Genomic DNA, 24,601 nt, shown 5'->3' on the forward strand with positions numbered 1-24,601 from the left:
ACCAACTCCAGTTCTTCTTTCCATTGCCTTGCTCAGGGGCACAGACAGAAGTATTAACCCTAACATGCATGTCTTTTTTATGGTGGGAGGAAACTGGCATACCCGGAGGAAACCCACGCAGACACGGGGAGAACATGCAAACTCCACACAGAAAGGACCTGGGATGGCCTGGGGTTTGAACCCAGGACCTTCTTGCTGTGAGGCTACAGTGCTGCTAACCACTGGGCCACCATGCTGCCCCGTTTATACCTTTCAGATGGATTTGAGTTTGTCATATTTATCAAAAATGTTTAAAATTAGCATGTACACTCAAATTTTATTGTTTCTATATTTGATGTCCTCTGTTACTTATATACAAATGACACCCAACTTATTGCAAATTAAGTGACGTGACAAAGCATATCCCAGAAAGAAAACATTGGCTGAATGATTGACAAATAACTTTACACCAATTAGTGGTGATAAATGAAATGTCCATTTTAAAGTTAAAGCACGATCATACTCTCCTAATCGTTAGAAACATGTTTAATTTTGATCTTGACATCATATTACATTTCAGAAGAGCACATCACATCGTGTGCATTGTTAGAAAAAACTGTTATTTCTAATGCCAGCATTGCAAAAGCAAAGAGTGTAATGGTTAATGTCAAAACACCCTCGCAAGGGAAGCTTTGCTTGTTTGTCTTTCAGTTTGTCATAAACTTTTTGTACTATGAACAGTACTTGACACTAACTTGACTTGATTAGACGTTTGTGAATTTCTTTCTTTGTATATCTTTCTTAGATAAATTGTGCAGGCTGATAAACTGGCTTTCACTGTAACACAATAGTCATCTAGTTTGTGCTGCGGCTGAACATTTGGTGGTGCAGAACATGACCATGGCTGTATTTGATACCCAGGGAGACTATGTGTGGTTGGACCTCAAAACGGGCCGGGAGTTCGATGTCCCTATTGGAGCTGTGGTCAAACTGTGCGACTCTGGAGAGATCCAGGTGCTGGATGATGAGGGCACGGTAAGTCATGAGCAGAATAAAGAAAAAGTATTGAAATGTTATTGCAAACCTATCCTATCAACTAAATTAAAATACGGAAATGTGTTGCTACTGCCTGTATGCTATCAGGACTTATTTCCATTGCATTTGCTGTTAAATGTCTTAAAATCCCTTTATATCACCCTAACCATTCCAGTTCCTTATGCTCATGCTTATTTGGATCATTTTCCCCCACACATACAGGAGCACTGGATCTCTCCTCAGAGTGCGCCAAACATCAAGCCCATGCACCCAACCTCCATCCATGGGGTGGAGGATATGATCCGTCTAGGGGACCTGAATGAAGCTGGCATCCTCCGCAACCTACTCATCCGCTACAATGAGCGTGTCATCTATGTTAGTTCCTCTTGCAGCACTACATAGCACATGTCCATACAGCCAGGACCATGCAAATGTCTGTATCTTCATGATGAATCCCTCATTATAGAGACTTTTTTTACAAGTGCAGATCTTTCTGTAACAGTCAAGGGTAGATTTAGCACCTTAGCACCAACCTTCTCTCGATATCCAAACTCCAAATGGAGCTTATCAGAGCAATACAGTGCTGGTCACATGTGCTGGCCACGTCTTAAAAAATGTATTAAAAACCAAATGGGCACAAAAGGGGGTTTTCAAGATATTGTTTGGTTCAGTGTGAAAACAGGTTAAGCGTGGATCCAAGTCAGTCCTTACATTTCCAGTGAGAATTACAACTGCTTAAGAATAATAAGATGCTCACTAGATAATATTGATGCACAATACCTTGTCATGAAAAAAAATCCTAATCTTCTATAATATACTATACTACCTCACACTGAAATAAAATATCCACAATCCTTTTCAATTTAGTAATTTCCCCATCCTTTGGACTCTTTTGGTACTTGCAGACATACACAGGCTCTATCCTGGTGGCAGTCAACCCATACCAGCTGCTACCCATCTACACAGCAGATCACATCCGCCTCTACACCAATAAGAAGATTGGGGAGATGCCTCCACACATATTTGCCATAGCAGACAACTGCTACTTTAACATGCAAAGGAACAACAAGGACCAGTGCTGCATCATTAGGTGTGTGTGTGTGTGTGTGTGTGTGTGTGTGTGTGTGTGTGTGTGTGTGTGTGTGTGTGATTATGAGAGAGATGGGCAATAGAGGCTGACTCTGGGTCATGCAATGAAGGGATGGAAATTAAAAACAACTTTACTGTGAGAAAAAGCTGTCCTTGAAGCTGGATCAATATTATCTTCTTGACCATAATTTCACTCCCCTGTAGTTGTAGTAAGTAGTGTGTGTGTGTGTGTGTGTGTGTGTGTGTGTGTGTTTTTGAGACCAGTTGATGAAGGTTGGCATGTCTAATTTGGAACAAAATTGATGTACCCAATTTGGTGACACTGCAGTCACGTTCAACATGGTATAAAATGGTTTCCGTCCTCATTGGTGTTAGGTTATGATTAGATTACGCCTCCAGGGAATAAATGCGAGTCAATGCAATGACTCCAAAAGTTACCAAAGTAAATATGTGTGTGTGTGTGCGCGCGCTTTGCTTGTGCACATATATATGTGAGGTGAATGAACATATATAGGAAAGACATTGTGTCTAAATATGATTTTATTTACTCTAATCTCGCCACCAAATTTCATATTCAGGGGGCGTGTGGGTAGCGTAGCGGTCTCATTTGTTGCCTACCAACACGGGGCTCGCCAGTTCAAATCCCCGTGTTACCTCCGGCTTGGTCGGGTGTCCCTACAGACACATTTGGCCCTGTCTGCAGGTGGGAAGCCAGATGTGGGTGTGTCCTGGCCGCTGCGCTAGCACCTCCTCTGGTCGTTCGGAGTGCCTGGGGGAGGGGGAACTGTGGGGAATAGCGTGATTCTCCCACGCGCTACATCCCCCTGGCGATGCTCCTCACTGTCAGGTGAAAAGAAGCGGCTGGCGATGCCACGTGTATCGGAGGAGGCATGTGATAGTCTGCAGCCCTCCCCGGATCGGCAGAGGGGGTGGAGCAGCGACCAGGACGGCTCGGAAGAGTGGGGTAATTGGACGGGTACAATTGGGGAGAAAAAGGGGGAGAAATCCAAAAAACAAAAAAACAAAAAGCATATTATATTCCGCACACATTAACTCATGCGTGTGTGGAATCAGCTAAAATATTTTGGAGAACACTTACTGACCTCTGAATTTTGAAATCAATGTTACCGCACCATGGTAACATTAATAGTGAGTGAGAGAGAGAAAGAGAGAGACACAGATTGTGAAAGTGTGTTTTGTGTGGCAGTGGTGAGTCTGGAGCAGGGAAGACAGAAAGCACTAAGCTGATTCTCCAGTTCCTGGCAGCCATCAGCGGACAACACTCCTGGATAGAACAACAAGTGCTGGAGGCCAACCCCATCCTTGAAGGTCAGAGGCTGTTAACCGTAATGTTCCACAATGTGCTACTTACATTTTTGTAAGGAAATATAATTTCCAGAAAAGTAACTCCATTGCATGTTTAGTATGTCATTACATGCTTTATGAAAACATCAGAATCAGAATCAAAATAATATATTCATCCCCGAGGGGAAGTTGGGTCATATCACCTAATGATTATTCATTTTATTTTGATATTCTGATTATTGTCACTACCCAAATATGCCTATAGTAGATGATTTTCCCTTCTGACTGCCTATTATTCGTTCACTTTATCAGCATTTGGCAATGCCAAGACCATCCGTAATGACAACTCGAGCCGATTTGGGAAGTACATCGATATCCACTTCAATAAGCGTGGGGCCATTGAAGGAGCCAAGATAGAACAGTACCTTTTAGAGAAGTCTCGTGTTTGCCGACAGGTGAGAAACGTTGTCTGGATTATTGCCCGCCATCTGTAGAAACAGTATTGTTAAACACTGATGTTCCATGTTAAGCCTCAAACTTCTGATTTCCCATTTTCAATTTAACTCAGCTGAAATTTGTTTTATTTAATAGTGAAACAGTGATTTACAAAACCACAAATCTAGAACAATCTTATTAAACCCAATTTGGCCACAAATTGTGGCCCCTGACAGACATTAGAGTTTAGATTCCTGAAAAAAAGGCAGGGATATTTAATATTAATTTAGGGTGTCCGGGTAGCGTAGTGGTCAGTTCCATTGCCTACCAACACAGGGCTTGCTGGATCGCATCCCCGTGTTACCCCCGGCTTGGTCGGGCGTCCCTACAGACACAATTGGCCATATCTATGGCTGGGAAGCCAGATATGGGTATGTGTCCTGGTCACTGCACTATCGCCTCCTCTGGTTGGCCGGGGTACCTGTTCGGGGGGGAGGGTGAACTGGGGGGAATAGCATGATCCTCCCACATGCTATGTCCCCTTAGTGAAACTCCTCACTGTCAGGTGAAAAGAAGCAGCTGGGAACTCCACATGTATCGGAGGAGGCATGTGGTAGTCTGCAACCCTCCCCGGATTGGCAGAGGGGGTGGAGCAGCAACTAGGACAGCTCAGAAGAGTGGGGTAATTGGCCGGATACAATTGGAGAGAGAAAGGGAGAGAGAAAAAAGCCCCAAAACCCATTAATTTAAAGCATTCTTGTCACTTTCACTTTCTCCCCTCAGGCTGCAGATGAGAGGAACTACCATATATTTTACTGCATGCTGAGGGGTATGGCTCCAGAATTTAAAACTAAGCTGGGCCTGGGTCTCGCAACTGACTACTCCTACCTTACCATGGTAAGTGTGTGTGTGTGTGTGTCTGAGTGCATGTGTGTGTGTATTAGTGTGTGTGTGCGTGCATGTGTGCTTTGAGTACATGCATAAGTATGTGTGCATAAGAAGCACACCAGGGTGCAAAATGCTTAAAAAAGACTGACGTCCACTCTACAGGGTAACTGTACAGAGTGTGATGGCCGTAATGATCTGCGCGACTACTCCTGCATCCTGTCTGCAATGAAGGTTCTTATGTTCACCGAGACAGAGAACTGGGAGATCTCCAAGCTGCTGGCTGCCATCTTGCACATGGGCAACCTACGCTTTGAGGGTGAATTACACTGCATGTTCACTCGGACCATAATTAATTAAAAAAATTCCATCATCATTATCAAAAACTACCATTTCTTTGTTATACAAGTGGCTGGTGTTTTGTAATGCAGGCAGCCCCCTGCAAAAGATAATGTGGATATTCTGGAGCTTTACAGAACTTTAAAAAAGAACAAATAATTAAAATGTGCTTGGGATCTGTTTCTGGTTTTAAGTGAACAAACAATCTCTGTGTGCACAGAGCAAGACATGGCAACGTAATCAGAACATTATAAAAAGAGGCATTTAAAATCATTCAAGAGAGAAATTGACAATTTCATCCATCCATTCATTATCTGAACCGCTTATCCTGCTCTCAGGGTCGCGGAGATGCTGGAGCCTATTCCAGCAGGCATTGGGTGGCAGGCAGGGAGACACCCTGGACATTTCATATGTAGCTATTTTGATAGTTTGGCTGCATTTAGTTTTTCCCATCTATAACTCACATAAAAATGTCAGGATGGAAACATAGCTGATGTGAAACCCTATGCTTTTTGGTATGAATCCTATGGCCCATGCCTTCCCTCTTCCCTGCAGCTCGTACATATGATAACCTGGATGCCTGTGTGGTGGTGAGATCCCCCGATCTTGCAACTGCTGCTGCACTCATGGAGGTGTGTGTCCTTTGTGTATGTGTGTGTGTGCACTTGTGCATGGGGTAGGCCACTTGTGGGAAAGAATGCCAGAACATTATTGCTGTAATCAGCGCTAATTACTTTACACATGTGATTTTGTGCCCTTATGCTATGGTTCCGTCTGTGTAATTTAGAATTCAACCCTCTCTATATGACATTGCAAGTATTTTTAATTGTCCTTCTCTCATAATATTTGTTTGTGGTGTAATGTAGGTGGAGCCTAAGGATGTGATGGTGTGTCTGACCACACGCACTTTGATAACACGAGGTGAGAGTGTTGCCACACCTCTAAGTATGGTGCAGGGCCTGGACGTCAGGGACGCCTTTGTCAAGGTGACAGTATTTTCCCCGCAGTGAGGTCCCAACTAACACTTGATAAGACATGCATCAGGCCGGCCTAGATAAGGTGTCCTTCTCGAATTTTTAAAATCGTAGGTTCAGTCCCTACCACAGCCCTCTGGACTGTCAACGTGTATTTGAGCAAGGCACAAAAATCTTACTGTTTTCTGACTGTCAGGCACTCTGGTCAAAAATATCAGTTAGAGGGCGTCCGGGTAGTGTAACGGTCTATTCTGTTGCCTACCAACATGGGGGTCACCGGTTTGAATCCCCGTGTTACCTCCGGCTTGGTCGGGCGTCCCTACAGACACAAACGGCCGTGTCTGTGGGTGGGAAGCCGGATGTGGGTATGTGTCCTGGTCGCTGCACTAGTGCCTCCTCTGGTCGTTCAGGGCACCTGTTGGGGGAGAGGGGGAACTGGGGAGAATAGTGTGATCCTCCCATGCACTATGTCCCCCTGGTGAAACTCCTCACTGTCAGGTGAAAAGAAGCGGCTGGTGACTCCAGTGTATTGGAGGAAGCATGTGGTAGTCTGCAGCTCTCCCTGGATCGGCATAGAGGGTAGAGCAACGACTGGGACGGCTCGGAAAATAGGGTAATTGGCCATGTACAACTGGGAAGAAAAAGGAGGGGGGAGTGGGGGGACATCAGCTAGATATCGATCCATCTATCCACCCATCCATAGCCATCCTTCTATTCATATCCATCCATCCATATCCATCTGTCCACCTATCCATCATCCATCCATCCATATCCATATCCATCCATCCATCCATCCATCCTTCTATCCTATCCATCCATATCCATCCATCCATCCATCTATCGATCCATCCATCCATCCATCCATCCATCCATCCATCCATCATGTCTTAAATGTAACTGTTAGAGGATGTGTGTTCTTTCTGATGTCGATCTTAATCTTTCAGGGAATCTACGGCAGACTTTTTGTCTGGATTGTGGATAAGATCAATGCAGCGATATACAGACCACCGCCTTGTGAGAATAAGATCATGCGCAGATCTATTGGATTACTGGACATCTTTGGCTTTGAGAACTTCACTGTCAACAGGTCATTGCTTCCTGATAGCTTATATAAAGAACCTTTTTAAGTCAACATTGGTACTCAACCACAAAATAGTAATAGAAACAAATATAAATGCAATGGTATCATAATATATAATAAATCATATAAAAATCTGTGATGTATTGTAGCCTGCAAAAAGCATCTTCGGTACTGAGGTTCACGGTTTCAACCCAGGTGTGGCCTCTCACTCGATTGGGTGTTGTAAGGAGAACATTTATCAGTGCTCCTGGCTAGGGAGCTGGAAGGGGTAGTGTCCCTGGGGTGCCTGTACAGCTATAAATCAATCTGGGGGAAATAGTGAAAGCCTCCCATTCGTTCAATGGACATCTCCCACCTCCACCTCTTCCCATTTTCAATTGTCATCACTAAGCAACAGAAACACTCTAAAACACTTGCTTTGGGTTAGGGTTAAGGTTTGGGAGGTGGTTGGAAGTGTTAGAGGAGGCAGAGAAGAGTTGCGGGTGTCCTCAGTCTGCTGCCAGATCCATCTCCATTAGTTTTGTTCCCCCACAGAAACCTACAGCTGGTAGGTAAGAAGAAGTGATCAGCTTGCTCCATGTGTATCAGAGAACCCCACCACCACCCAACCACCATATGGGTTGTGTAGCCTTGGACCCTTAGTCGAACAGGGAATCAGACAATGTCAGTTTGGGATAAAAAGGGGAGGGGGAAAAAACTCAATCTTTAAATTAAATGACTTCTTTGAGGCAGGAAGACTCAAATTGTGATGCAAATTGAGCCTTATTTTTGTGAATCAAAGTGCACAGTGCAAAGTGCAGTCAACGGCATAAAGCACAGTGTGCACCATGGCAGTGGTGAACAGACTTGGTATTTTTGTGGCAGAAGGCACACGGTGCACATTCGGCATATCTTTGAACGGGACAGGATTAGGTGGTGTACATTATCTGGAGGTGTCATAGGGGCTGGTGTTGAATGAACCAACTACATATCCTCTTTTCTTTCCTTTTAAAAGGAGTGTGCATTGCCTAGAGCACTTTGTTATTTTGGTGATGGAAGCAACAGAGCGCGGCCCGGAGCTTTCAGCACACAAAAAAAAGTTTCTCCCGAGAAGAAACCGATGTCTTTGTATTTATTTTGTATTTGGATCAGAATTTTCAGTAATCTGTTTCGGGCAGCAGGCGGGGAGACACCCTGGACAGGTTGCCAGGTCATCACAGGGCTGACACACACACACACACACACACACACACACACACACACACCTAGGGACAATTTAATATGGCCGACTCACCAGACCTACATGTCTTTGGACTGTGGGACGGAACCAGAACACCAGGAACAAACCCACGCAGACACGGGGAGAACATGCAAACGCTACACAGAGGATGACCTGGGATGACCCCCAAGGTTAGACAACCCCGGGGTTCGAACCTCGGACCTTCTTGCTGTGAGGTGATCACTGCGCCACCGTGCCGCCCCAGTTAGAAACAACAGGATAAAATCCACAAATAAGTTTTCATGGCAGAATGATCTTATCAAGTACAACTTAACTTCCTTTACACTAAGGTTTTCTCTCTGATGTGCATTGAACACACAAGAATAAATAGGCCAACTTTTTGCCATCTTTCAGTTAACACAGGTGTAATCCCAATAGCTTGTTTGCAGTCACGTGATTCTGATGGCGCGTGAGATTCAGATGGAGGGCAGGAAGTGAAAAGCAGAATGGATGAGATAGAGCTAGTTTAGCCCAAAGTGTACTAGTTTAGATGATATTACGAGAGAAAGGTATAAACAGAAAGTGAGATATGTTGGACATGATCCTTATGTTATGAAGAGTGATTTTTTTTTGATGAAGTAGTCACTGCACACGTGTGCGTTATCCGACTCTGTTCCTCCCGACCACAGATGACGTTTCGCAAGCCATTTTTTTCCGCCGTTTCCGGTCAATTTCTTGCATTTTTTTCCCCCTCATGAACAACAATTTTTGTTACTCAATAAAAACTCCTTGTGGTTTCTCAGTTAATGACGCCAAACATAGGCATTTCGAAAGTTTGTGATAATGCTTCCTATGTAGAAAATCACTTCCTGCCCTCCATCTGCAGTTCGTGACGTCATATGCAAACAACCTATAGTTAACCATTCAGTAAGCTTCTCAGGAAGTTGAACTCTATGCCTAAATGGAGATGTGGAGGTCTTTTGGTGTCACCAACTAAATTGACAAAAATGGCGCAAAAATCAAGTGCGCCTTGCACTCTGCACTGTTGACCTGGTCCAAAAAGGGAGGTGGTGGACGCCGCAAATCAGGCGTCATCCTTAACACTAAATTTTGCAGTGTGCCACTGGATTGCCAATGGCACCCCTCCTGTTACCGCTCTCCTCCCACTTCGGTGTACAGTGAGTCACCAAAACACCAACGGGTGCAGTGCAAAGAGAAAATATCCCTGCAAAAACAGAACCCAGTGGGTTACGGGCCAGTATGTATGGGGGACAGTGGGCTATGCACCCAAGAATACAAGTGGAAATTGACGACAAGTAGATATTAACAGCTAAATTCTTATCTCATATATGTACATTTTATTACTAAATAATTCAGTTATGACATCTCATGTATAGCATAATTTATTGCAATAGAGGGGTTTTAGTTTTGGTGATTTATGGATCTGCTTCATATGCACAGACTGCACTTGAAGTTCACTACTATCAATTAAGAGCACAAAGCAGAAACCCCCACACATTGGATAAAAGCAGTGGAGGTGGGTGAACAGCAGCCAAGCAACCATCACGGCAGCCCCACAAACTGACTCCCTCGAGTTAAATAGCCCTCCCTTTAGCAGGGGCAATTGTAATTGGTGTGTGAATAGTATGTGGCCGAGGCCAATTGCGTCAGCAGTGAGCCAGTCCACCCACTAAGCTTATTAATTCCCCAACATAACTGTTGTATTATAAATAGCTTATTTCAAAATCACTACACAAACAGAAATAAATAGCAACAAAAGAGATCAAGTCAAAGACGTTATAAAATTGGGCAAAATTTTTAATTCTGTGGAGGGAAAAATTTGCCTTGAAAACCCTACTTATAACAGCCATATGTGAAATGTTGTTGGAAGTTCATTTTAATGCCTTATTAAAACATGGGTAATTGTTTCATACCAAGTCATTCAATGAATTCTTTTCTCTGTATCTCCATATAGTTTTGAACAGCTATGCATCAACTTTGCCAATGAGAACCTGCAGCAGTTCTTTGTGCGCCATGTATTTAAGCTGGAACAAGAGGAGTACAACCTGGAGGACATCAGCTGGCAACACATCGAGTTCACTGACAACCAGGAAGCCCTGGACATGATAGCTAACAAACCCATGAACATCATCTCTCTAATTGATGAGGAGAGCAAGTTCCCTAAGGTACTCTGAGAGAGCCACTAAACAGTAGTTTCTTTGGTCGCCACGTGGAGCTTGGCTGTCTGAAGAATATTAAACTGACTAGAGATCATCAGATGTGTGAAACAAGTGATGTGAAATCTCTCAGTTGAAAATGCTTTGAAAAGCAAGTCCCAGTCCTAAGAACACTGACATTTATCACATTTATTGGAGGAAAAAAACGAACTAAATGCTAAATCAAGCAGTCACTACATTAATTTTGCATGTATTAATTGTTAAAAGTGGATGTTTTGATCTGTCTTTATTTCTCACAGGGAACCGACTCCACAATGTTGTACAAACTCAACTCACAGCACAAGCTCAATGCCCACTATATCCCCCCCAAGAACAACCATGAGACTCAGTTTGGCATCCAGCATTTTGCTGGCGTGGTACACTACGAGACCAGAGGTAAATGCAGTTTTATCGGTACGGTGCATTATACCACATTGTCATATCATTGTATTACACTAAGTAATGCAAACTTGTCACTGATATTTGAAACAGGAATTGGATTGAATTGCTGTGTGCATAAAGGACTCTTCAGCTGTGATTGAATTGACCAGATATACTGTGTTAAATACCAACGCTCTCCTTTTTTTCCTCTCTCCATCCACTCTTGATTTAGGCTTCCTGGAGAAGAATCGAGACAGCCTCCATACAGATATAATCCAGCTGGTTCACTCCTCCAAGAACAAGTTTATCAAACAGATCTTCCAAGCCGATGTCGCCATGGTAAATTCAAGCTGAGGCCACTAAATTCTCCATTGGCTCAGTTCATATGTACTGGTTTGCTGCTCTTGTAATTATGCCATTGGTAGCCTTGCCTTCCTTCAGCTTTTTTTCCTCATAGTGCTGGGTTTACAGCGGTCGCTTCCTCTTCATCTTCTCTCTTTTTTTTCTATTCTGTCCTCTATCATCAGTTTCTGTGTGGCTATCAGCAGCCCAGCACCCCTGCTCCCAAGGTAAACAAAGGCCTGTAGCAATGTGTGGTCTCACTATCCCTTTGTATTTTTTGTCCGTGATGCAGTTTGAATTAATATTTACTTCACGTGCAGCCCAAATTTCCACCATGCATCTCCAACAAGCTGCGTCCCCTTCCTAAATCCAATTTACCAAACGGTCCCGGGGGAAATATTGGTTATGATGTGAGTATTAGCATTAGCATGATAAGAGGTCCACGATGGAAAGAAAAAATCAATCACAAGTGTACTTTAACAAAAATAATGCATGGAGACAAAACATATTTGCATACACACAAAGAACACGCCCACATGCACCCACCCACACACACACACACATACACACATGTGCTAACTCCTTCAGCCCATGAGCACAAAGCAGAAATTGATTAAGTGTTTTGATCAAGTGATAGAAAATTGGGGGGGGGGGTGTACACTGGAACATTTCACAATGGATTGGCTGAAACGATCTTCCATTTTTCAACATATCATTAGTAAGTGTCAGGGCTGATTTGTGATGAGTTTGCGTTGTTTTTTTTTTTATTTGTTGTGTAGAAATAATCTGATGGTACCCCGTTCCTATAGGTATCTTGTGTTCCCTGTGCTAACAAGTATCATGATATTAGGGCATCTGGGTAGTGTAGTGGTCTATTCCGTTGCCTACCAACATGGGGATCACTGGTTCGAATCCTTGTGTTACCTCTGGCTTGGTCGGGCGTCCCTACAAACACAATTGGCCATGTCTGCGGGTGGGAAGCCGGATGTGGGTGTGCGTCCTGGTCACTGCACTAGCACCTCCTCTGGTCGGTCGGGGCGTCTGTTCAGGGGGGAGGGGGAACTGGGGGGGAATAGCGTGATCCTCCCACGTGCTACGTCCCCCTGACGAAACTCCTCACTGTCAGGTGAAAAGAAGCGGGTGGCGACTCCACATGTATCAGAGGAGACATGTGGTAGTCTGCAGCCCTCCCCGGATGGGCAGAGGGGGTGGAGCAGTGACCGGGACGGCTCGAAAAAATAGGGTAATTGGCCAAGTACTATTGGGGAGAAAAAAGAAAAAGGATCATGACATGAGTGACTGACGATAAAGCAGCACTTTAAGTCAAAATGTAGAATTTCGTTCGAACTTCCTGTACACCGACTTGTTTTTGCTGCAAAGTGTACATGGGTGTATTTAACTTGAATACTGAAAACCTATCATTTCCATTTTTTCTCAAATAATAGCATGTCTCAGACAATAAGAAGCATATTCTCTTGCAATCACAGTGTTGTAACAAACAATCAAATAAGCATCGTGTACCCGGATATAGAAGAAAAGTTACTCGGCCTATATTTGTGTGGTGTTATTTTACCAGGTAAGGTTAGGGGTAGCCTCTCAACAGACACCTCAAATAAAGTGAGATAGATAAGAAATTTCATCACATACCTGGTCAGCCAGGGCGCCTGTTCAGGGGGGAGGGGGAATAGCTGATCCTCCCATGCGCTATGTCCCCCTGGTGAAGCTCCTCACTGTCAGGTGAAAAGAAGCGGCTGGTGACTCCACATGTATCAGAGGAGTCATGTGGTAGTCTGCAGCCCTCCCCGGATTGGCAGAGGGGGTGGAGCAGAGTGACGTAATTGGCCAAGTACAATTCAGAGAAAAAGGGGGAAAAATCCACCAAAAAGAAAAAGGAGATGATATGTAATAACGTTACTACTACCACCATTAACGTCCCCTGAGCAAGGCAGAATAGTACACTGGCTGTCTCTTTGTCACTAATATTAACCTAACAATACAATACACATAAAGAATAATGATAATAACATCGAAAGCCCAATTCCACCCCATTCACCAGTTCGTTGAACCTGAAAGGACAACCGATGCTGATGACTCATTCTAATTTATTAGCAAAAAGAAAAAAGAAAAAAACAGAAACCATTTTGAACTCCAATAAAGGAATTACTAACACTATCACAGCAAACTGTAAGTAAAAATCATTAAGATGTAAGTTGTAAATGTCTTTTTCAGCTTTGCCTCACAAGAAATGCGCTGTTGTCTGACATAAAGCTTTGGAGTCGTGCATGTATCCCCGCTGGCCTGTAATCGCATCCCAGCAGCAGCTTTGTCTCCTGTGTCTCCCCTATTCAGTCTGTCTCTGTTATCCTACTGTGTTCGTAGATACACCAAGGTGAATTGACTTTGTAATGTGATTTGCCCGTGGGAGCTGTTCTGAAGCTCTAAAGCACTGATTGCAGATCATGCTTGATCTTTTTTTTTTTTGTCTTTAAACTAGATTTTTGAACAGTCAAAAAAGCTCTGTCTGCAGGTTTGAGAATATGCCTCTATGCACAGGGTGAAAAGCTGTGATAAAAGGAATGATGTAGGGGCATCTGGGTAACGTAACAGTCTATTCCATTACCTGCTAACACGGGGATCGCTGGTTCGAATCCCTGTGTCACCTCCGGAGGAGGTCGGGTGTCCTTACAGACACAATTGGCCCTGTCTGTGGGTAGGAAGCCGGATGTGGGTATGTGCCGTGGTCGCTGCACTAGCGCCTCCTCTGTTCAGTTGGGGCACCTGTTTGGGGTGGAGGGGAACTGGAGGCGAATAACTTGATCCTCCCACACACTACGTCCCCCTGGTGAAATTGCTCACTGTCAGGTGAAAAGAAGCGGCTGGCGACACCACATGTATCAGAGGAGGTATGTCGAGCCATCCCCGGCTCGGCAGAGGGGGTGGAGCAGCGACTGGGATGGCTTGGCCAAGTACAATTGGGGAGATTAAAGGGGGGAAATTTTAAAAAAGGGAATGATGTAAATAGATCAATTTTATGTTAATGATTCTAAATTTGCCGCAGTTTTCAAAATAACTAAAAAGGCGTCATATCACTTCTCCCTTTACATCTTAAAGCTCAAGTGCTGTATTCTGAACTCTGTGCAAATGAGAATAAATTTCAGGTTAAGCCAATAATACAGATTTATAACCTGGAACACGTTATAACCTGCTGTTTGCAGAGTAATATTCAATCTAAACTGCTTGTAGATTAAAGTAATACATTTGTCCTAATTGTGTGTGTGTGTGTGTGTGTGTGTGTGTGTGTGTGTGTGTGTGTCTTTAGGGTGTTGAGACCAGGAAGCGTTCCCCTACCCTGAGCAGCCAGTTCAAGCGCTCTCTAGAGATGCTGATGAGAACTCTCAGTGTGTGTCAGCCGTTCTTCGTCCGCTGCATTAAACCCAATGAGTATAAAAAACCTATGGTGAGTGTGTACTTGTGTGTCTGCCTTCATGTAAGTTTTTGCTGTTCATTCTCTCGTCAGGCTTTTGTTGTAGAAAGCTAAATTCAGCCATCCGGGTCTGCCTTGTCTGGGTTTTTTGGCTTGTCACAGCCATCACGTGGGACTTGTGACAACATCCTTCCAGAAGAGATACCGTTTTTACCTAGTACGACTTGCCAGTGACTTCAACAACAAAGTTAACAGTGTAAAACATGTTGACCTGTATTTGTTATAATGTGTCCATTCTTCTGTGTAGTTGTTTGACAGGGAGCTCTGTGTGCGTCAGCTGCGCTACTCTGGCATGATGGAGACCATCAGGATTAGACGGGCTGGCTATCCCATCCGATACACCTTCTCTGAGTTTGTTGACCGTTACCGGGTCCTTATGCCTGGTGTCAAACCAGCCCACAAACAGGTTAACACCGCAAAATGTCCTTTAAAAAAATACCCATTTTCAAACATATTGCTCAGTTTTGCTGTTTCAAGTGGTCTTTCCGAAATCTACATTTCCATATTAGAACAAGTCGGTAGCTGCAGTTCAATGCACAGCCTCATTTTTGCATGTGTGAGATGTTTTCAGATCGACATTTAACATCTTCACCTGGGGCTAATCCTATCTCTGTGTCTGACATCAGATATGAATAAATGATACGGCATCCTAGGGGCATTATGCTAAATGTTGATGTCAGTACATATCTCATTTGCAGAAATGAGGATGTGCAATGTCAGAACTGCACTTCATCTTTTCATGTATCTAGAATTAAAGGGATGGGGATCCATTCAGTCAAAGTGTTATTTTTTGATCAGATACTGATGCAGGTTACTTGCTATTCTTGGATATATACTCAATTCATTTTAATTTTGTGCCAAGCTCAGGTAAAACTTCTCACAAACAGGGTTTCCGATTTGATTTCAACACAAACATCTCACATCCTTGCACTGGAAAACTGTTTTATTCTGCATTACTAATGGAGGGACAGCACAGGTCTTCAAAACAGTCATTCCTATCCTGTTCTTTTCTGTTTTTAGGAGGACCTACGAGGCACCTGTAAGCAGATAGTCGTGGCCAGACTGGGGAAACATGACGACTGGCAGATTGGCAAGACCAAGATCTTTCTCAAAGTTGGTGTTATGTCATTTTCTTCCTTATGAAGTTGTGCTTGTTTGCCCATATGAGACAAATAAAAAAATAATAATTTGGGTGAAAACTGAATACCTGGGGAGTGTTTTGTTAATTCTTAGTAATCAGATGCACAGGGATCTATTTAGAAGATGTATATTTCACACTAAATGTGGAACAAGTGGTGCTAAGGACAAGAAAAAACCTGCCTCTGACCACTATCGATCTTCAAAACAACGCATAGCAAAGGATAGGAATATATCTTTAAAATACAAAGTCAAACATTTTGGCAGTTTGAAGTGAATTCAACCATTTTACCGGCTGAAAAATAATTTTGAACTTTTTCACAACCTGGAATGAATTTCCTTCAAAATGTAATCCGGTCATCAAGGGACCATTACCCACCTTTCCTAAACATTTCATGTCATATGCTTTCATGATGCTGGCTGTTTCTATGAAGTTGTTGACAGACAGACAGACAGACAGCGCCACAAACAATACCCCACAGGGCAAAAATGGTAAAGTTTCCAGCTGTGAGATAACAGGACGTCTCTGTGCACATCAGTGTGACACTTGTGAAAGTCCTATGTGTTGCTTGTTGTTTTATGCTTTCATATCCCAGACTCTCTCAATGTGACAATGCAGTAAGTGGGTCAGATACAAGTCAAACTGCAAACCTTTTTTCCTAATGAACAGCTGCAGGTTTCCGTTTCCTGTTAATTCAATTCTGTGAAGTTTTTCTTCCTTTTTCCTTCCTTTAACTTTCAGGTTTGGATGGATGGTGTAGGGCCAATGTTACACTGTACACTTAAAGTGGAAGTAGTATTTGAACGTCAAAGGAAGGAGATAGATCCACCCCGCCTCCCCCACTCTCTCTCTCTCTCTCTCTCTCTCTCTCTCTCTCTCTCTCTCTCTCTCTCTCTCTCTCTCTCTCTCTCTCTCTCTCTCTCTCTCTCTCTCTCTCATTAACTCTCTTTTTGCTGACACCTACATATGTCTATCTTTTCAGGACCACCATGATATGCAGCTGGAGATTGAGAGGGACAAGGCCATTACTGACAAGGTCATCCTCATCCAAAAGGCTGTACGAGGACTAAAGGAGAGGTAAGGAACAATATGAGATGTTACATCTTAATTCCTTACAGTTCTCAAAGGGCATGATTAAGAATACCCAAAGTTACAAATTTCTTTCGAAAGTGGACCCACTGTGTGTGTGTGTGTGTGTGTGTGTGTGTGTGTGTGTGTGTGTGTGTGTGTGTGTGTGTGTGTGTGTGTGTGTGTGTGTGTGTTATCCAGGACAAATTTCCTTCGAGTAAGGAGTGCCGTGACTCTCATCCAGAAGGTCTGGCGGGGTTATCGACACAGGAAGAAGTACCAAACGGTGAGTTCTGCTGTTGCCTCCAGCATCCTCAACAACAATGTGAATTTCTTTTTACTTTTCATGCTATGAAGAATATATAAAAGAATAAAATATGCACAGTTTACTACCCGCTTGATCACAAACATGAGGAGAAAGGTTTTTAGGCGGGTCTGTATTATATGTTTACTCTGCACATTAAACTTTAGGTATTCACTTTAGCAAAGTATAAGATAATATAGCCCTCAACAGCTCGGGATTTACCAGTTTTCAAGGCCTGCACCTTGAAAACACATAGCCTGTTTGTTGTCTAACAGCATATTTAGAATGGAGGGCTGTCGGTGGTAACTGCACGCCATGATTGATTATGTGATTAAGGTATTGAACAGTGTTATTATCTTATTAGACTATATAGGATTTCAGATTACATTTATTTATAGCTTTGGTGGTACAGTGAACTAATACGGTCCTATAGGAACTAAAAAGTTCCAATGCTTAGAGCCACGGTTCAAACCCTAGCTTGGCTGGGTATAGCGGGGAACATTTGACTGTCTTTGTATATTGCTGTGGATAAAAAATGTCTGCTGATTGAACAAATATCAGTATGTTTCTGAAAATTATATCTTATTTAACTTAGTTTTGCATGCATTGCTTTAAATCAATAATCAGCTGCAAGAGTTTTTGAGTTAATAAGCCCTCTTGAAGTTATATTGTGCAAAGATTTTTACCTTAATTAATCACACGATCCCATCCTTTTAAAAATATGATGGAAGGATGAACTTTCAATCGATGGCTTTTACTGCCAGGTTGTTTTGTTGCCCTTTATTTGGTGCTAAGTGTTTTTCTGAGTCACAAAATGCTCTACATCATGAGCTTGAGCTCACCCATCGCTTATAAATGTGGACAATGCCTGTGTGCTGAGTTTTATCCTTTTTTTCTACGTCTTCTTCGAGAAAGCATGTTGCCATTTTGCTACTGAGTACCGCACATCTCTTACCCAGACATGTTGACTGCACTCATTAATGCCCTCAAAATGTGGTCTCTGAGGGCGTCCGGGTAGTATGGGAGTCTATTCCATTGCCTACCAACACGGGGATCGCTGGTTCGAATCCCCGTGTTACCTCCGGCTTGGTTGGGCGTTCCTACAGACACAGTTGGCCATGTCTGCGGGTGGGAAGCCAGATGTGGGTATGTGTCCTGGTTGCTGCACTAGCGCCTCCTCTGGTCGGTCGAGGTGCCTGTTCAGGGGGGAGGGGAAACTGGGGGGAATAGTGTGATGCTCCCATGCACAACGTCCCCCTGGCAAAACTCCTCACTCAGGTGAAAAGAAGCGGCTGGCAACTCCACATGTATCGGAGGAGGCATGTGGTAGTCTGCAGCCCTCCCCAGCTCGGCAGAGGGGGTGGAGCAGCGACCAGGACGGGTCGGACGAGTGAGGTAATTGGCTGGATACAATTGGGGAGGAAAAAAGGGGACAACCCCCCCCCCCAAAAAAAAAGCTTTATTCCTTTAGGGCTATGCACTCATATAGTCAATTATTTCAAAACTCTCTCTTTAGATGAAGGTGGGCTTCCTGCGTCTTCAGGCCCTCTTCAGATCCAGGAAGCTCTGCAAGGACTACCAGTTGGCACGGCTGCGTGTCACACTCATGCAGGCCCGCTGCCGTGGCTTCCTCATTCGACAGACTTTCTGGCGGCGTCTGCAAGCGGTGCTGACCATCCAGGCCTACACCAGGGGCATGATTGCCAGACGCCTCTGCCAGAGGCTCAGGGCAGAGGTAAAGAGTTGTTATGTCTACTGTTTTCACTTCTATCATGCCACTAACGTGCCAGATAGAAAGGAGTATTGGTGCTGAATCCAGACTAGACAGCTGAAGAAGAGAAGCGAGACTTTTTTTTCCCCGCAAATTAGATTGTGCTGATCTGAAAGGAAACCACTGTAAAGCCTTATACTATATTTGTATATTTTTTTGCAACTCTTTCAAATACTTCACCCCCAATCCCTTTTGATTTTCCTATCTGTTTTTTACACATGCTTTTCAAGCCAGGTTTGCTCAGTATGCAAAATTGGGAAATGTTTGTTCTTTTTTTTTTTTTAAGGATGTTTTTTTTTATTATTATTTTGAGCCGCCAACACCTTCTGCGACCAATGCTGCACTTACTACATATTCTCTTTCACGCCTCTGAAATAGTCAAATTTGAATAAATCAGATGGTTTTGAAATGCTTGTTTTTTCTGTCTGTTATTTAAGCCATGAATGAAGCCATAATGAGACATAGATAGCTTCCCATCTCAAAGAAAATAATCAAGAAACACCCAGGACAGCGCTCAGAGAAGAGAGGGGAACATTTTGCTGGTGGGAACTCGGTGCCCCAGATTTTTTTGATTTTATTTTTATGATTTTGATATACTTTATTGATCCCCGTGGGGAAATTACACTCTTAATTTAACCCATCCTAGCTGTGTAGCTAGGAGCAGTGGGCAGCCGCCGTGCAGCGCCCAGGGGCCAACTCCAGTTCGTCTTGCCATGCCTCAGTCAGGGGCACAGACAGGAGTACTAACCCTAACATGCATGTCTTCATGATGGTGGGGGAAACCGGAGCACCCAGAGAAAACCCACCGCAGACACAGGGAGAACATGCAAACTCCACAGAGGATGACCTGGGATGGCCCCCAAGGTTGGACAACCCCGGGGTTCGAACACAGGACCTTCTTGCTGTGAGGCGACAGTGTTAACCACTGGGCCACTGTGCCACTCATTGGATAGTCCTGAGTGTAACGCAGAAGTCTGACAGTTTGATGCTGACAGTTGTACACACTTGTAAATCTAACAGCACAGAGCTGTGACCTTTGTGCGTCTTACTATTTGTTGCTTGTAATATTGGTATCATTTAACGGAGTTTTATTTCTATTGTGCACCCAGAGTTGCATGCCTAACCCTATCTCTCAACTGTCTTGCCTCTCTTTTCCGCTCTCTCTCACTCACACAAACACCCACATACAGACACACAACTCTAGCACACCACGATGGACATCAGTACCCCACTGCTAATGTTCAGCATCTGCTGCTAGTATCTTGATAATTGTTTATACGCTTCCTCATAGAAGACAAATGAGCATTTATTTGGACTTACACCAAATGTATACTGTATATACTTATCAACCACAGCTATATTTTTTCATATCTGTGTTCATTTCTGTCTAAATATGTCTATTAGTGTAATATCCTAAATTGTGAGTCCTATATTTTAGAGACCAACTGTTTTCAGTTAATTTCTATTGTGAACTGGTGACACTAAATCTAATCACACAGACTTTCATTGACTTTATATTTGCTTTATGTGGATATAAACTGTGTTCTGGAACACTGTTATATACAACCTTTATTATCTTTATCATTTTTCATGTTTTTTTTTTGTCTTATGTGTTTTATGTGGGCTGCCAACAAAGTCAAATTCCTTGCATGAGCAAACTAAGTTGGCTGAAGAAAACTTCTTATGATGATGAATGCACCATCTAACTCCTTAAAATGTTGATGTATATTGCGTTGAACTTCAGTGGTAGGTTTCACTCTATTTTCATTGTTATCTTGGCCCTTACCTCTTAGAATTGCCTCACAAAAAACAAACAGCGCGTTCACACCCCATAATTGACCAGCTTGCCCCATTCCTTGTGTCGCTGGTGTTGGACAGACTATAGGACTCAGCAGAGAATGGAAAACATGGCTGATAGATGAAATGCGCCACCATCTCCTGAAGCTGCTGTGTTGACCCCCACTTTTGTGATGCCTTGTCATCCCTTACTCTCTTTGCCCCTACCACTCACAGCACCAGCATCGCCTGGAAGCCGAGCGCCAGCGTCTGGCAGAGGAGGAACGACTACGCAACCAGATGACGGCCCGGCGGGCGAAGGCCGAGGCCGAGAGGAAGCACCAAGAGCGGCTGGACCAACTGGCCCAGCAGCAGGAGGAGAGGAACAGGGAGGAGAAGGAGGAAGCACGACGGAAAAAGGAGCTGGTCGAGCGGATGGAGAGGGAGAAGGAACAACCTGTCGACCACTCTGACATGGTGGACCAAATGTTCGGCTTCCTTGGGAACACTGGGCCGCTGCCCAATCAGGAGGGACAGGGGCCTGCTGGGTTTGAGGTGAGGGGTCGAAAGAGGTGGAGATGTCCAGCTTGTGTAAATGAAACGCTCATGTGTGAATAGTAATTCAGCCCTCAGTTGTTTTAAAAATATTGAAAGATTGGCCCCACTTAATGATTATTTTTGTCAAAACTGATATACATGGAAATGAACTTATTATTTGAACTGCTTGAAAAGGTCTCCCATTGATAAGAAAATTCGACAATAAACTATTATAGATTTTAATAATTATCTATTTGTTATCGAATTATAACAGTGTTTACCTCCCTAGTTTCAATGCTTGTTGTCATTTGAAAACATTTTAACAGTATTTGAACACTTATTTGCTATTTATTCAAATATTTGATAACTGGAGATTTTTTCCCCCAGTGTGAGACATCAACCACCCTATTCTCAAAGAAAATGTCTAACATGAGCATAAACCTGATTGATGAATATTATTGAAGTAAAGTTAGACTCTGTAATGATTTGAAACAGCAGCCTGTAAGGTATTTTATGATGACTTCAAAAACATCTTTTGTTGTTGGGTGGAACCACAGGGTGGAGCTCCCCCACCACAGCTCATCAACTCTCTCAGTGCACCTACCCTCACTGGCAAGCCACAAAGCCAGAGAGTTTCATGTTTGACTAAGATAGGGGGAAAACAATCAAGTTGTCCCTTGTACTGTACAAATTCCACAAACACAACATCAGTTGTGAATTCTCTTTTGGTTTAAACATGTTTAAACTTTGGGAACACTTATCCAATATTTATATGATGGCAAGAGCGGTCGTAACCTCATATACTTTCCATTTGGGGATGCTTTCCTCTATCTGGCAGACCCCATTCTCATTCCACAGTATCATTTATTGATCCTTTGGCAAAAACACTGATATATAACATGCAAGGTCCCCTGATGCATTTGTGTAAGAAAAGGCAGGTTAACCACTACCTAATCTTAGCCCACAACTTAACTTTAACCCTAAATATAACTCCTATACGTAACCTGTGTGTCATTAATATTCATATATTAGGCCAGAGGCCTAATATAGGGGGAGATCATGGCTCAGGAGGTAGAGTGGGTCATCTAGTAATTGGAAGGTTGCTGGTTCGATCCCCAGCTCTTCCAGAGAGCATGTCGAAGTGTCCTTGGGCAAGACACTGAACCCCTAACTGCTCCTGATGAGCAGGTTGGCACCTTGCATGGCAGCCTCCACCATCAGTGTATGAATGTGTGTGTGAATGGGTGAATGTGAGGCATGCATTGTAAAATGCTTTGAGTGGTTGGTAGACTAGAAAAGCGATATATAAATACAGTCCATTTACCATTTACATTGGAGTCTATGGAATACCTGCCATATCTGAGGTTACCTTTTGTATTCAAACCATCAATATTTGATACAATGGGATGAGAATGCATTGCCTGCCATTGTGAAAAGAGTCCCCCTGTATTCTCACAGCCCCTCCCCTAGTCCCACTCAAATTAGACACACAGACATCAAACCAAAAAAAAAAATGTACAAATTAAAGTTCAACAACCATGTGCTCATTTGTCAGGAGATCACTCTTTGACACCATTACAAGAGTCTACCTTAATAATAATAATACATTTTATTTGTCGGCGCCTTTCAGAGCACTCAAGGACACCTTACAGAACACAGTTTAAAAAATAAAACAAAAAACAAGCAGCACTGTATCAGACAGCATAAAAGGGCCTTAAAGGCGAGAAGCAATACCTTTAAGTCAATATGGTATTTAACAGGGAGCCAGTGGAGTTGCTGAAGAACAGGAGTGATATGATCTATGGAAGGATTTCTGGTAATGAGACGGGCAGCTGAATTCTGGGCCAATTGAAGTTTATGAAGACACTTGAGGGGAAGACCAAAGAGGATAGAATTGCAGTAGTCAATACGGGATGTAACCAGGGTGTGAATGAGTATGGTGGTGCTGTTACGTGTAAGTGAAAAGCGAAGATGATTGATATTGCGTAGGTGGAAGTATGTAGACCGAGGAACATTGTTGATATGAGCTTCAAAAGATAATGTGCTGTCCAGGATGACACCCAAACTCTTAACCTGAGGCAATGGAGGAACTATAGAATTGTCAATAGTTAGGGAAAAACTATCAGGTTTAGCCAAAGTAGATTTAGTACTTACTAAGAGGACCTCAGTTTTATCACTATTAAGTTTGAGGAAGTGGTATGAAAACCGGATTTAATTTCTAGTAAGCAGAAAGGGAAGTGGGTGGAAGGGTGGCGGTAGGCATGGTGGATAGATAAAGCTGGGTGTCATCCGTGTAGCAGTGAAATTGAATGCCAAATTTCCTGAAAATGTGGCCAAGAGGTAATAGGTAAATAATAAATAGGAGGGGTCCCAACACAGGGCCCTGGGGAACACCGGTAGTAACAGGAAAGGACTGTGATCTCAAAATTTTAAGTTGGACAAACTGCATGCGGCCAGAGAGATATGATCTTATGTGAGATGGTATCAAAGGCTGCACTCAGGTCAAGAAGGACAAGTATGGTTAAGAGCCCAGAGTCAGCTGCCATCAACAGATCATTAGTGATTTTCACCAAGCCTGTCTCCGTACTGTGCATGGAGCAAAAACCAGACTGGAATTGTTCAATCAGATTGCTGTGCATCAAGTGAGCGTGTAACTGAGATGCGACTGCTCTTTCAAGCGTTTTAGAAAGAAAGTGTTAATTTGAGATTGGGCGAAAATTTGAAATCCTTGAGTAGAATCTGTTGTCTTTTGAGTTTACCTGTACTCACAGGAAAGGAGGACGGAATTACCTGAATTTTTTTACCGAATGACCATTGCAATTGTACTGTTTCGGGATGAAACTGGTGATGGAAGTGAATGCTCATTTTTGTTGTGTTTGTACCAACTTTACACTTTTGTGCACATTTACCAGGACCTTGAAAATGGTCCCCCAGGAGAGCAGACTGAGCCTGAGGTACTGAATGAAGCTCCACCGCTGCCTGAGGAAGAGGAGGAGGATCTGTCAGAGTTTAAGTTCTCCAAGTTTGCTGCCACCTACTTTCAGGGCATTTCCACCCATACCTACATCAGACGCCCACTCAAACAGCCCTTGCTCTTCCATGAGGATGAGGGAGACCAAGTTGTGAGTTTGACCCCCATAACCCATCAACATAAACATCAACATTATTATCATTTGGCCCAACAGCACAACTGATAATACTCTACTATACAGTACATAGTAATTGATAAAACATGGTCAGATCAGAGTTAGATTACAGCCTAAG

The 24,601-nt window shown here is 43.3% G+C and overlaps 1 protein-coding gene across 1 annotated transcript in view; it reads left to right on the plus strand.

Annotated features, from left to right (window-relative positions):
* The first annotated feature begins 873 nt into the window (after nt 1–873).
* LOC130116318 (unconventional myosin-VIIa-like) overlaps nt 874–24,601 on the plus strand; it is a 49,768-nt gene continuing 26,040 nt past the window's right edge. Inside the window, exons 1-22 of the mRNA XM_056284237.1 lie at nt 874–1,014; nt 1,237–1,389; nt 1,920–2,104; nt 3,311–3,432; nt 3,721–3,863; nt 4,627–4,740; nt 4,894–5,047; nt 5,623–5,699; nt 5,934–6,053; nt 6,986–7,128; nt 10,296–10,506; nt 10,797–10,932; nt 11,150–11,256; nt 11,445–11,486; nt 14,579–14,716; nt 14,991–15,149; nt 15,764–15,856; nt 16,864–16,958; nt 17,151–17,235; nt 18,770–18,988; nt 21,038–21,355; nt 24,250–24,459. Coding sequence (XP_056140212.1) covers nt 874–1,014; nt 1,237–1,389; nt 1,920–2,104; nt 3,311–3,432; nt 3,721–3,863; nt 4,627–4,740; nt 4,894–5,047; nt 5,623–5,699; nt 5,934–6,053; nt 6,986–7,128; nt 10,296–10,506; nt 10,797–10,932; nt 11,150–11,256; nt 11,445–11,486; nt 14,579–14,716; nt 14,991–15,149; nt 15,764–15,856; nt 16,864–16,958; nt 17,151–17,235; nt 18,770–18,988; nt 21,038–21,355; nt 24,250–24,459 — 3,165 coding nt within the window. The remainder of the gene's footprint in view (nt 1,015–1,236; nt 1,390–1,919; nt 2,105–3,310; nt 3,433–3,720; nt 3,864–4,626; nt 4,741–4,893; nt 5,048–5,622; nt 5,700–5,933; nt 6,054–6,985; nt 7,129–10,295; nt 10,507–10,796; nt 10,933–11,149; nt 11,257–11,444; nt 11,487–14,578; nt 14,717–14,990; nt 15,150–15,763; nt 15,857–16,863; nt 16,959–17,150; nt 17,236–18,769; nt 18,989–21,037; nt 21,356–24,249; nt 24,460–24,601) is intronic.

This window comes from Lampris incognitus, chromosome 8 (genome assembly GCF_029633865.1).
Source record: "Lampris incognitus isolate fLamInc1 chromosome 8, fLamInc1.hap2, whole genome shotgun sequence".
Taxonomy (NCBI): domain Eukaryota; kingdom Metazoa; phylum Chordata; class Actinopteri; order Lampriformes; family Lampridae; genus Lampris; species Lampris incognitus.